This window comes from Schistocerca gregaria, chromosome 3 (genome assembly GCF_023897955.1).
Source record: "Schistocerca gregaria isolate iqSchGreg1 chromosome 3, iqSchGreg1.2, whole genome shotgun sequence".
NCBI lineage: Eukaryota > Metazoa > Arthropoda > Insecta > Orthoptera > Acrididae > Schistocerca > Schistocerca gregaria.
Window position 1 is genome coordinate 884,025,650 of NC_064922.1, and position 14,689 is coordinate 884,040,338.

The 14,689-nt window shown below is 44.1% G+C and overlaps 1 protein-coding gene across 1 annotated transcript in view; it reads right to left on the minus strand.

The window, feature by feature from the left end:
* Positions 1-13,973, minus strand: part of LOC126355051 (dorsal-ventral patterning protein Sog-like) — a 445,293-nt gene extending 431,320 nt beyond the window's left edge. The window contains exon 1 of the mRNA XM_050005204.1: positions 13,758-13,973. Within this exon, the coding sequence (XP_049861161.1) occupies positions 13,758-13,884 (127 nt within the window). The 5' untranslated portion in view covers positions 13,885-13,973. The remainder of the gene's footprint in view (positions 1-13,757) is intronic.
* Positions 13,974-14,689: the final 716 nt, after the last annotated feature.

A 14,689-nucleotide genomic window follows, 5' to 3' on the forward strand; every position in this document is an offset into this window, starting at 1 on the left:
CTACAGCAATTAGTGTTCGCTGCTAACAATGAGTTGGTGGATTACCTCGGAAGCCCCATAGAGCCGTCCATGAATGATTATGTATTTAGGGAAAATAAAATATCAGGAACTGCTAAGGAGTACATGCCACCATATGTACTGACTGGCTTATAGACATAAGGAAACTCATATGGTAATGGAAATGCCGTGCGGCTATGGCCTCCCGTCGGGTAGACCGTTAGCCTGCTGCAAGTCTTCAGAGTTGACGCCACTTCAGCAACTTGCGTGTCGATGGGGATGAAGCGATGAAGGGAATCGAACCCGGGCCGTTATGTGTGACATTACGTCGTCCTGACCACTCAGCTACCAGGGGCGGACAGGAAACGTATGTACTGCTGCGAGTTTGTTGGATTGTAACTTACTCAACTGCACTGAAGATGGCTATTTATATCTGAAATCTGGGCAGGCAACAATAATTTTAAAAAAAGCAGTGGGATTGCGACTGATTTTTGCGTTCCTGGGCTTCCTCACTCGTTCAATTGATTCTTAATTATTTCTCGATATCTGTCGCTCTTACTATATATTATTAATGGCGGTCCAAATAATACCGCCGTGGTGGGTCACGAAGATGTTCTGGAAACTCCAGTGGCAGACATGCAAGATATGTTTGGTACATGGTGGGGAGAATTATTCTGAAAATTCCTAGAGCGGACGATGCAAGGAGAGATAGGCAGCAGGTTACTTCCTGCCACAAATACCACGCAAAAGGACCACAGTGGGAACATCAGATTAATTAGAGCTCATGCAGGGGCTTAGTGACTGTATTTATTGCCACGTATCTTTTGGGCATGGTACAGGAGTAAGGGGGGCGAGAATGATAGTTGTACCAGAAGTACCACCCACCCACACTTTACCGTGACTTGCACAGAAGTACACGCCCTTTTCAAAAGTATCCGCTCACTATTAGTCCACTTTTATGACTGCTTGAATTCTGCTGGAGACATTTTCAATGAGGTGTCTTAATGCCTGAGGAGGAATGGCCGCCCATTCTTCCTGGAGAGCAGAAACCAGGGAACGTAGTGATGTTGGACGCTAGGGTCTTGAGCGAAGCCTGCGTTCTAACTCATGTCGAAGATATTTCATTGGGTTCAGGTCGGGCCTCTGGACCAGCCAGTCCATTTCAGGAATGTTACTTTCCACAGTTTCCTCACAGATGCCGTTGTATGACAAGGTGCATTTTCATGTTGATACAAACAAACACCGTGTCTGAACTGCTCCTCCGCTGTATGCATTACTCAATGTTGTAATACATATCAACATCTTTGTGCATTTAGAAATTTCTAAAACAAAATAGGAGGACCAGAATGCAACCACTGACAAAACCCCCACACCATAACCCCATCTCCTCCGTAATTCAGTGTTGGCACCACGTATCATGGCAGGTAAAGTCCTAGAGGCATACGCCAACCTGAACCGTTCCATCGGACTGCCGCAGGCTATAGCGCGATTCATCACTCCAAATCCCTTGTTCCCAGTCATTCACTGTGCAGTTGCGCCGCTCTTCACCCAACCTCAAGCGTCTCTTACCATTTGCTGCAGTAAGTGTGGCTTTTGAGGAGTTCCTTCACCATTGTACCCATTCTTTTTAACTCCTCACGCACAGTCTTTGTGCTGGCTGGACTCCTAGTAGCATGTGACCTTTTTCTACAGTCACCATTCCGGCGGCTGTGGCCGAGCGCTTCTAGGCGGTTCAGTTGCTATGGTTGCAGGTTCAAATCCTGCCTCGGGCATGGATGTGTGTGATGTCCTTAGGTTAGTTACGTTTAAGTAGCTCGAAGTCTAAAGGACTGATGACCTCAGATGTTAAGTCCCATCGCGCTCAGACCCATTTGAACCATTTTTCGTTTTTCTTTCTCGTTTAGTCACATCACCAACAGTCGATTTCGGCAGCTTTAGAAGGATTGAAATGTCACTGATGGATCTGTTACTCCGGTAATAATAATAACAAACATAATTTTAGTAGTAATAATAATTTCGTGTTGCTTGCTGGATTGATACAAATATTTCAAATGGACGCCACGTCGGTGACTTGTGTCTCCCTAACCTACCTCATCCATCTAACTGGGGAAAGGGGACCCGATGTTAAACGTGGAATTCAAACCACGTGTCGATTTTGGCGACGACTCGTTTCGTTGAGAGGTGAACGTAAGTTAAGGGGCTTGGATGTCAAACGGGAGGACTTTAAGCAGGAGAGGCACCACAGGACATTTTAATTTCCACTGTCCATACTTTTACAAATAACTTCATAAAACATTGTCAACATCACCAGGAAGGATTCAGGATTCACACTCATAGCAGTATGGAAGTTCAAAAACATAGCAAAATATTTTTTTTACCTGTGAAACTTCGTAATTTTTTCACTTACCACTGGCTGCATTTTTCTTCATAAGTAAGAGAGGTTCTTCGATGAATTTTGCCCATCATACAAACCACTCCCAGGTGTATGAAACTCTAGGATTTTCGAAATCTACTAAAATTGTGGTAAAAATTGAGATAATTAACTAAAAAAATTGAGTATTTTCTAAACATTAAGTTTAAAACTTAACAGCTCGTACTTTTTTTTCATAAATTAAATAAATTCTAGAGTTTCATAAAACTAAGTATGGTTTGTATGCTGTGCAAAATTCATCAAAAAATCTCTCTTACTTATCAGGAAAATTGAACCCACAGCAGCAAATGCACACAATAGTAAGTGAAAAAATGGATGAAATTTGACATGAAAAAAAATTTTGTAATGTTTATGAACTTCCACTGCTATGAGTGTGAAGCCTGAATCCTTCTTGGTCATGCTGACAAAGATATATGAATTTATTTATAAAAGTATAGACAGTGGAAATTAAAATGTCCTGTGTTGCCTCTCCTGTTCCAAGTCGGCCCATTTGACATGCCCCCCGTTAAAACTCAGACTGAAAAATTAATTCAAGAGCCGATTGGGATTAGATTCCGGGCCCTGTTGGTTTCTGGTCAAGTTTCTTTCATTTTGTTCGTTATTCTCGACGTTTAGTCTGGGCGGACGTCACAGGACACCTCTTCAAGTTTATCGTGTGATACTTCATTCAATTATTATTATTATTATTATTATTATTATTATTATTATTATTATTATTATTATTAAAACTTCCTAGCAGATTAAAACTATGTACCGGGCCGAGACTCGAACTCGGGAACTTTGCCTTTCGCGGCCAAGTGCTCTACCAACTGAGCTACGCAAGCACGACTCACGCCCCATCATCATCCTCCTAGCTTTACTTCCGCCAGTACCTCGTCTCCCACCTTCCAAACCTTCCTTTCTTTTTGGAGTGCCAGTTCTGCAAGGTTCGCAGGAGAGCTTCTGTAAGATTTGGAAGGCAGGAGACGAGGTACTGGCGGAAGTACAGCTGTGAGGAGGGAGCGTGAGTCGTGCTTGTGTAGCTCAGTTGGTAGAGCACTTGGCCGCTAAAGGCAAAAGTCCCGACTTCGATTCTCGGCCCGGCACACAGTTTTAATCTGCTAGGAAATGTCATATCAGCGCACACTCGGTTGCAGATTGAAAATCTCATTCTGGATTATTATTATTATTATTATTATTATTATTATTATTATTATAGCAGAGGGCAGTCAGCCCTCTGACCGAACACGCTGAGCTATCGTATAGCCGCCCCTAGAGCACTCGGCTGAGATCCAATGCCTAGTCCACGTTCAAAGTCGTTGAGCTGCCCTGGGCGACCCATACTTCTGCTACGGCTTCTTTACTGACAACACAATTCTCCCCGCGTCCTTTTATAGCGGAGGCTTCGTCTCTCTTAACACCTAATGGTCAGTTGCGCAGTACACAGCGATGTACGGACCGTTTTGATCAGATGTTGTAGATGTAGAATACTACACAAAACGGAATTGCCCCATGGAAATTTGGACCAAGAATGGAAGCAGAAGACTCCTAACAACACTGAATTAGTGCCACTCAGAGTGAAAACAAACTCCCCAAACGGCGTTATGACGGAGAGAAGAGAGCGCTCGAGTTTTTCCCCCGCACACAGAGCACAGTGGTTGGTTTATTCGGAGGCGGCGGCATGACGTAATGACAGGGCTCCCCGGCAGACTGCGGCGCTGACGTCAGCGGCGAGTGTTGTGGCGTCTGCTGCCGGAGGCGCGACGCCCGACGCCCGCCGCTCCGAAATAACCGACGGCCGGCGTCGCCGCACAAGCCGACGCCGGCTGCGTCGCAGGCCGCAGCTGCAGCCTGCAGCCCACATCCTCGTTCTCGCTGCACAAACGTCGGCAGTGCTAGGCTCTCTGGAGACGCGTGTGGAACACCAACACGACCAGGAATCTTGTGCCGGACGAATTACACCTCGATAAATATTGTCGTACAGTCATTAAACACCTGGCTCTTCTCAGGTCGACCCGTGTCTGCTGAAAAACAGTGTGGGTTTATGGGTCAGCCGTTATGCAAACACTATTCCTTTTCCCAACTAGTTTCGCTGATAGCTCGCCATCATTGGGTCTTCTTCTGTTCTTTTACTTTCCATACTTATTATATGTCATTACTTCATTTGTCTGTATTACGTTTTTTCATGTAGCATATCATGCGTTGTCGATGATTGACGATGTGAATATTACTTTTCTGACAAAAAATTATGTGTTTGTCCTCCTTGGTATTTGCACGGTCAGCGCGGCGGATTTATGACCGGAGGGGCCAGGATTCGACTCCCGACCGGGTCGGAGATTTTCTCCGCTCGGGGACAGCTTGTTACGCTCTCGTTACGTTCGTGTCGTTATACTTGACATTCCACTACTGAGATGGCTGAATGGGCACGTTCCGGAAAAAAACATTCTCTGTCAGTTAAGTACACTTTAGGTTGTGCCTTCTTAATACCAACAGATAGCATTAGTATGTTTGGGGACTAATAAACATAGTTTATCAATTGTTTTGAGTTTTATTTCGCAATAAATTACCCTGCAGTTAGATCTTTATCACTAGGGGTCTACTTACGGACATAAGGAGTATGATCAAATACTTCCCGTTTGAAACTTGTCTAGATTTCTCGAATTTTTTTGACAGCATGTTCGCGTGCGCAGTCGTAAAGCAAAAGAACTCCGGAACTAAAAAGTATCACGTCGTTTAATTTGAATGTCAATTAACACTCCGTTAAACTGTTTATTGTACCTCGACCCGTCGAATGAACTTTCAGTTCTGTTTCCTTGATTCAAATGGCAGTGGCCGTAATCTCCTTCTGGAAAAATCTTTTAATGTTTTGTAGGATATTGTGGTGAACTCAACCGTTCTATGGGCTCCTGTTGTATATCTACATTTACAGTCTAAAACTATAAGCGAAAAAACGAACTTTGTCTGCTTCCGTAGATGGATTGTAGGAGCCCACCTCAGTTTTTCAGGAGAAAAAGATAAATGTACCGATTTCTAACGACACTACGTCAGAGGGTGTGTGGTAGAATTTTAGGCAGCACTGTTTTAGCTTGCCAAGTAATTACTGGAAGTCTACATATCTTAGCAGTGAAAACTACAGATTCCAAAAAACCGAGGTTTTTTTCTAGTCTAGTGGTCTAAGAAATTTGCTGTTTCTTAGACTTTCCTCTGATACGGCGAAGAACAGGTACAGAGTGTACCAGCTGACTTCCTCCAACGTGTGTCTCATAAAGACCTTTAAGAATTCGTTGTACTCTTGGACGAAACGGTTGGGGTAGATATAGTTCCGTTAGTAAAAGATTTTAATGCGGTAAAATTTAGACAGCCGCTCCTAAAGGTCTGCGTACAAGTTCACCCATCGGCTCACCAGACGATCCGGTAGTAGTACAGGGTGTTTCTGAACCGGTGGCACGAAATGAGACCTGGTAGTGAACAAAAGCAGAGTGAGTCGTTGGGCGAGGCGCCTGTCATCATCGAAACGAGACCGTTCAAACCTGTCCGATCACCCCCGTGCCGGCTGGCCCCACAGTTGAAACATCTGCAATGTTGGAACGTGTGGACGCACTCATTCGAAGTGATCCACTGACCACAATCACCTACAAAGGACCAAACTGATTACCTTAAGAGAAATAAGCGAACCAAAACTGCGTTACTGTTTCCTGCATAACAATATTATTTCTTCACCTCACGCCATAAACAAGAACGCGACACTTCGGTACCTGCAGGAAGAGCGTCTCATTAATGACATTGCGGTTATCCGTATCCTCCCTTCCAGATGTAGTGCCTCACGTCTGTTACTAAAGAGGTGAAATAGACAGATGTAAAGGTAATTCAAATGGTATTCAAATGGAATGTTACAAGGTTGTTACTGTTTACAGTTTATAATATTGATCTAAGAGACGACGTTGAAGGCTCTGTGAGGCTATTCAGGGACGATGTTGTTCTCCATAGGAAGATTACGACGCCAGAAGACTGTACCACAATCGAGGAAGACCTGAAGATGGTCGATGATTGCTGCCGGGACTGGCTAATGACAGCGGACGTGAATAAATGTAACGTACTGATCGTAAACAGGGTAAGAGATCCACTACTATTCGATTACAGTATTGGGGACAAATCACTGGAAACAATAACTACCGTAAAATATGAGGGGTGTTCAATAAGTAACGGTCAATTTCGGCTGAAAAATGCAGAATTTGTTGCGGGACACAATGCAATATTCTCGTTTCAGCCCCTATAGTTTCTTGGAGTTCCGTAAGGTAGCAGCTTTATACTGCGTAGCCTTCAAAATAGATATTCGTAGATGCTTAGAGAATGTCTAAAGAAACCACGGTGAGTTCTTGGGCGAAGCGTCTGTCACCATCTCAACAAGATCGTGCAAACCTGTCCGATCTCCCGCGTACCAGCTGGCCCCACACAGCTGTCTCTCCTGTCGTTTTGGAACGTGTGGACACACTCATTCGAGGTGATCGAACGAATTTCTCCTCCATGCTACACGATATGTTTACGAAGGAAATTTAATTTTTAGCTTTAATAGATAGCAAAAAAGTTATGAGCGATTACTGTGTAGTAAAGTTAACATGCTCGTTTTGCCGCGCGGGAGTAGCCGAGCGGTCTCAAGCGCTACAGTCATGGGCTTGGCGGCGGCTGGTGCCGGCGGAGGTTCGAGTCCTCCCTCGGGCATGTGTGTGTTTGTCCTTAGGATAATTTAGGTTAAGTAGTGTGCAAGCTTGGGGACCGATGACCTCAGCAGTCAAGTCCCATAGGATTTCACACACATTTGAACATTTTTGAGCATGCTAGTTTTTGTAGCTATGTAAATAGCGGGGTTTTAAACCCATGACGTCCAAACTTGTGTAAAATGGTCGCTGTATTGTGTGTTTGCTTTCACGTTCACCCAGTTTCACACAACAACCATGATTCCCTGACAGTGCTAACTGTAATGGAGTAAATTATACAGGATGATTCAAAATTCCTATTACAGGCTTCTAGCGATTGTAGAGGGGTCTTACTAGATGAAGTTCTGATAAGGAACTCATGTCTGGAGATGTACCGTTTGAATGTAAAATCAATTTGAAGATTGGATCACTTTCAAATCTTCCGCTCCAAGGTACGCACGCAAGCTGAGAATAGAACGTCGTCGTCAATTCCTGTTGTAATAACACCTTCGTCTAACTGAAACAAAGCCTGCAAGAAACTGGTAAGTTCGAAACTAGGAGTGTTGGTTGTGATGCTTAACGGATGCGATGCACCCTCAACTTTGAAGGTGTCTTTGGTCGAGCAGAAGAGACAAGAACAGGAAACACGACCAATGGCATGGGCTCCTACAACAAACAGGTCAGAGATCATTGTCTCTGATATGAGTGAACCGTGATGTGGTACATTTAAAAGTGTTCCGATCTTCGAACTGATTTTACATCCATCTCACGGGTTTCTTATCGAAACTTCACCCTTTCCACAGCCCCCAGAACTGTATAATAGGAATTTTGATTCGCCCTGTACTTCTGTAAACGATGAGGTTGCAGTAACTTGAAAGTTAGCTCATGGAGGAATAAATTCTGCAGAACCATAAATCGGGACTGGCTGCAGTTTCATCCCAAATCGACGTCCCCTGTGGTATTTTTAAAAATATTTTCAACATCCAGAATGAGATTTTCACTCTGCAGCGGAGTGTGCGCTGATATGAAACTTCCTGGCAGATTAAAACTGTGTGCCCGACCGAGACTCGAACTCGGGACCTTTGCCTTTCGCGGGCAAGTGCTCTGCGAAAGGCAAAGGTCCCGAGTTCGAGTCTCGTTCGGGCACACAGTTTTAATCTGCCAGGAAGTTTCTTATTTTCAACATGGCTGCACTTCAGCAATGGTTACAGAATATCAGGTGAACGAGACAGCCAACAAGTTGTAATAAATGCTGGTTTTCATTTAATCTTAACTATAGTTTCTACATACGTAAACTCGTCTTCTTCAGGACTGCACATCGGCAAACAGTCAATAAAGGGATCTAACATCTCCGCATGAAGTGTGTCGCAATGATCTGTGCATCCATTTGTAAAAGTTAAGCCCCCTAAAATCAACAGATGTGACAAGCCCTTGATTTTAGAGGCCTTAACTTTTACAAATGGATGCGCAGATCGTTTCCGACACACTTCATGCAGAGATGTTGAATCGCTTTACTAACGGACTGTTTGTTAATGTGAAGTTTGCTTCTTGTCCTTCAGAAGACGGATTTACGTCCTTTGAAAGCATGGTTAGGGTTAACTTAAAACTGGTTGGCCGTTTTATTCACCTGCTCCACTGCGGGTCCTTCCGTTGGCGTCTGGCGCCCGGATGGCAGGAAGTGGTTTAGCGAAGGGCAGGTTAAGCGGACAGAAATCCGCATGTCAGGAGAGGAGAGGCCGGTGTGGACAGGAGTCCCGAACAACGGGAGAGGGCGCTTAGTGCTCTCCACGTACTCGGGCATAATGCCGCGCTGTCTCTCACCGGAGCTGTGGACAGTGATCGTTAGTGGCAGCTTCCAGGGTCTCGGGAATTCCGACTGTCTGTCTGTGTCTGCCTTCTTTCTTTCTGTCTTCCAGGTGAGCCACGTGTGATAGTCGATTACTGGAATTGTTGCACTTCGAACATAGTATGACCAAAAGAATGAGTTCACGAAACGAGGTTGAATTCTTAGCAATCACGTCCCGTACATCTCGTGGCTCAAATTCCGGAGATGAAGATGTAATAGCCGTGTCACACTTTTACACTCTCATCACAGCATTTGTTTACCGTCGCACACAGTGAGAACAGAGATAAACAGGGGTAGTCACAAACAGTCTAATGAGCCTGTAAGGATATTGTAGGGTAGGTTGTGCTACTAAACAATTGTTAAGAAAAAATTGAATACGTTGCGCCCTTTGCGAGTTAATTAGCATTGAAGTTAGGTAATCCAGACAAATCCGCGCGCACACAGATGCAGAGTGAAAATTCGTTCTGAAATAACACTATGCTTTTAAAAGATTTTCTCGTCGGAAACCGTATACATTACGTTTTCTTGCAATTGTTAATTTGTTCTCTGAAAGCCACGAGTTCATGTTACCGACTACTCCTTTGGTTTCATCACTTACGCTACGCTAATGGAACAATAGAGTATAAAACCGTTGATACTGGCACACACGATCGTTCACAATGCACTGTACAGCAGCTTGCGTTGTATGTATGCACTTTTAGACCCTACAGATACACGGGCAACAAAGTGAAATAGCGACGATTACTCTTGAAGGCCGCCGGCGCTCCTTGCACCGACTGCCGCAGTCTCCTGCTGCGTGTGACCGACAGCACACAACGAAAGACAGACTACGCACAACGAGTCGTTAACTCATATAGAAGTACCTACTGCTTACATATGGACTACTTTAGAGGAAAATAAATACACAAAACGCAGAAAATTGGCGAGCGTGTCAGAGTACATGCAGGGGGCGAAATTAGCAACGACACGAATTATAACTAAAAAGTCTTTCTCTAAGGATTTGTTGTATTAAACGCTCGCTAGTTGCTTTAATTCTCTGTAAGATTTCAACAATATCCAGTATTGTCGTCTTCTGGAAGGAGTCTGACAGTCAAAGAAGCAACGGAATCACACATACGTAAATGACGCAATAGCGCATTGACGCCGACGGTGAAAAGTCATGCGCAACGTCTTTGTTTTCACCACAACATAAAATACGGGACAGACTCCTCCGCAGTCTTTCAGTATCGCGTAAATTACGGCGCATCTTAGACTGGGGCAAAGATGATCTTTCGGCCGCTTAAGGAAATTAAAAAGATGTTGCTCACTGTAAAGTAAGTCCCAGGTGTTCACAATATACTATGTGAACGCGGCAGCAGCTACATGGGACAGCCTATCCTATTAGAACAATTTCCTAGCGCTGAAGCGAACGTCAGCCGGCCATTAGGTACACAATTCTACAAAAATCTTCTTTTTCTGAATACAATTTTGCGAATAAGTACAAGGCGTTGTTTGAGCAGAACCAGATTTTAACGCAGGCTTCAAACTACTACAGTTCAATCATGAAAGACGCTGTGGAAATTAGGCAGCAAGAACACTAATAGAAAACCGAGCGAGGTAGCGCAGTGGTTAGCACACTGGACTCGGATTCGGGAGGACGAAGGTCCAATCCCGTCTCCAGCCATCCTGATTTAGGTTTTCCGTGATTTCCCTAAATCGTTTCAGGCAAATGCCGGGATGGTTCCTTTGAAAGGGCACGGCCGATTTCCTTCCCAATCTTTCCCTAACCCGAGCTTGCGCTCCGTCGCTAATGACCTCGTTGTCGACGGGACGTTAAACACTAACCACCACCACCACTAATAGGAATATGATCTACGCACTCAGAATTGCTTGGAAGTGGACACTGGATGCCGACAGACTGTAGTTTGCCTCTTATTTTACATCGTGTTGGAAACAAGTGCGGTGTGGATAGTGTTTCATCGTTGTCGCCATTATAATCTTTGGTCGCAGTAGGCAACACAACATCACTTACACCTGTGAGATTTCGTCATTACTTCGACAGCGAGTTGCTTTTCCGACAAAAACAATGATGAGTATTATCGTAAGCTCGGATATTTATTGAGAATTAAAGCGATGTACGGGACGAGAACACACTACCCAACGAGACGAGCTGTTATTACTACGAGACCACCGACAAGGATTCCTTCGTAGCTAACCGTAATGTGAAAGTTAAGGAGATGCCCATCAGCAGCCTGACGTAGGAAACGTAACATAAACGAGAAGTTATTCCGTCAGTTGAATAAATGACCCACCCAGGCGTTTCAGGATGACCTGCTCTGCGTGGGAGATTACAAGAGAATTCTCGTTCTATCTACAGGTCGCCTATCTTACTACGCTCTGTCAACGCAGCGGTACAACGAACTAACTTGTTTCATCGGTTTACAAACACACAGTACACATTTTCCCCCAAATAACTGACATTTGTATTTCCGCAAGGATGACATGGCAGAAATGATGTAGTATATGCCACGCACATGACAGGTGAACCGGGCGTCCTTACAAACAAAAATCAAAGTCATTCTTGACAGATGTCGTTAGTATACAACATCAAAGATGTGGTTCATAAAAGGCAACGCTGCACCCCTGGCTTACACATGATAAAAGGTCGATCTCTTCTCATTCATTCCATTTCGAGAGGAATCAATATTAGGAACAAGAACACTCTTCATAAAGAAACTCACGGACTTTGATACAGAAAGATATTCAATGTTCAGAAACGCTTATTTTAAATAGCTTACCAACAATCACAAAATGTGTAGCTAATAATAAACTACAGTTTAGGAGGAGCATAAAGGGTTTATTGATGATGAACATCCACTTCACTGAGGAGTTTCTTAGCACGACCATCGATGTACTTATCGTCAGCTATGGTGTGAATGCTACATAATATATGAAAATGGCGCAGCTTCAGTGCAATAATGCAATCTGAGTAAATAAGTCTCCCAAACTATGTTGATCTAGGATTACACAAAATTAAATGCAGTTAATGTGTGAATAAAAAATGTTTGCATAAAGATATTGACTTCATTACTTTCTGCACGACTGCCTGACTTAGGATCTTTTATTGATAGTATGTTTCATGTTTGTGTAACATGTTCCACATTCTCGGAAATCTCTCACTATGGGTCTACGGAACGAACAGAATATCTAATCTAATCTTACAATCGCTACTGACGAAAACAACCCAGCTGATTGCAATCATCAGTCAACAGTGAAGTACATGCGTGTTCATATAGACAACCGCCCCAGTGCCGTAATATCATTCAGTCTTCTGCGTTGTTAAGAGATTAGAGTACAAGGAAAAAATTCAGCAACCGCGAGAGTACAAATATTTATTAACAAGGCACACGCCATAACTGTGGAAAAAAGTTAATTTTTCGCCTTATTGTGCGTATATACGTATTTCGCATATACCTTGGAATGTTTGTACCTAATAGTATACTCGACGTTGCACTATCATATAACTCAAAACGCTATATGATGATCTCTTGTGAACTAATCAAAGTTATCATTTCTTGTCAGCTCTCTAGACACGTTTGTAAGAGAATGCCAATAAATACGAGGTAAAACATCGAACGTTAATTCTGTTTACAAGACAACGACCTTAGAAAAACAAGTCTCAGAGAGCATCAGTTCAAAAAATGGTTCGAATATCTCTAAGCACTATGGGACTTAACAGCTGCGGTCATTGCTCCCCTAGACCTAGAACTACTTAAGTCTAACTAACCTAAGGACTTCACTCACATCCATGCCAGAGGCAGCATTCGAACCTGCGACCGTAGCTAATGATTGGTTCCGGACTGAAGCGCCTAGAACCGCTTGGCCACCGCAACAGTGAGGTCACAAAAACAATACAGTGAAACAAAAAATTCGACAACTCTATTCCTCGCAGAAGACTTAACTTTGCCAGAAACTGGGAGTCGCGGAAACGATATCATTGGTCCAACTGCGTACTGTTTACGTGGTTCTCGATGTAAACAAACATGACATCGTTAAACGTTTTATGTTTTCATGTCTTTCAGGACAGCTGAATCATCGCTGCACTGTTCGGAAACACGATTTACAGCCGGTGAAACTAATTATTGCCTACATTTTACAAACTACAGTAAAGTGCGTGTTTGAGGGTTCTGTACGCTGAGGTTGCCTTCACACAGATACACGGTGAAGAACAGTTGTTCACTTAGTCTACAGAAATTATTTTCTGTCTTATTTTCACTTCTCGATTCCAATATGTAAGACAATAACGAACTGTTTATTCCACTATGAAATGCGGTGGTTAAAATTTGCCAACTAGTATGTTTTGTCGGCACATTACCTTAAACTAACAGACTTTTGTTGAATGAAATAATCCTCATAAACACTACACAGTTGAGGCGCTATTTTGTTTGCCAACTCCTCAAGATCGTTTCTAGTCAGACCAATTATCGACAGTCATTTCTACATTTTCATTTCTGACTGTCGATAATGCGCTTTTCCTGAAACGAATACTGTTATAGCAATATTGTTTTAGGAAGATGACAACCACGAAAAATTTTTAAATTGTTCTTGTGAATGGTATCAGCAAAATGTCTGAGTGCCCAGATTTAGTGGTGTTTGTGGTAAGGACTCCTGCCAGTCAAAGAAATCTTTGATCTGATATGTTATCTCCTACTGATCAAGCCCGTTATGAATCAAATACATTTTGCATTACAGTGCGTTTTTTTTAGACGAACTGCAACATATGCATTGCGCGCACTCGGCGCCAAACAGCAGTGTTTGTTTACGTGCGTACCTGAGGCCCTGGTGATGCGGCGGTCATCGCTGGAGATGGGCAGCTGGGCGGCGCCGGCCCTGCGCACGGCGGCCGCGGCGACGCCGCTCAGAAGCAGCAGGGTCAGCGCGAGCGTGGCGGCGTGCATGTTGCGGCGGCAGCCCGCCGAGTCGTGAGCGTGTGTCTTCGTCTGGCTGCGTCTGCTCGGACCGATGCGTCCCGTGTCGCGTCGCGCTGCGCACTGACGCCGGAGCCCACGCCGCCGCGATCGTCGCCTGTCTCCCCCCACCACCTCCGCCGCGGGCTGGCGCCAGGCTACGTGGTGGGGGAGGGGACCCGCGTCAGCGCCTCCGCTTTCGGCGCCGCGTCGCGGACGTCCTCTGTTCGACGCCCGGAGCTTACGTCTCTGTTCGTGTTGAAATATTACGCCAACAGTTGTTGCGGACTAGCGAGCAATACGAGCCATCTGTTATTCTTCGGAGTAAAAAGAAAAAACTGGAGTAGAAATTAAAATCCATGGAGAAGAAATAAAAAGTCTGAGGTTTGCCGATGACACTGTAATTCTGCCAGAGACAGGAAAGGACCTGGAAATAACTGAAATAACTGATGACGGTCGAAGTAAAGAGGATGTAAAATGTAGTCTGGCAATGACAAGCAAAGCGTTTCCGAAGAAGAAAATTTTCTTAACATCGAGTGTAGATTTAAGCTTCGGCAGGCCTTTTCGGAAAGTATTTGTATGGAGTGTAACCAAGTATGGAAGTGAAACAAGTACGATAATTAGTTAAGACAAGAAGAGAATAAAAGCTTTCGAAGAATGGTGCTCCAGAAGAATGCTGAAGATTAGATGGGTAGATCACTTAACTAATGAGGAAGTACTGAATAGAATTGGGGAGAAAAGGAATTTGTGGCACAACTTGACTAGAAGAAGCGCTCTATTGGTAGCACATGTTCTG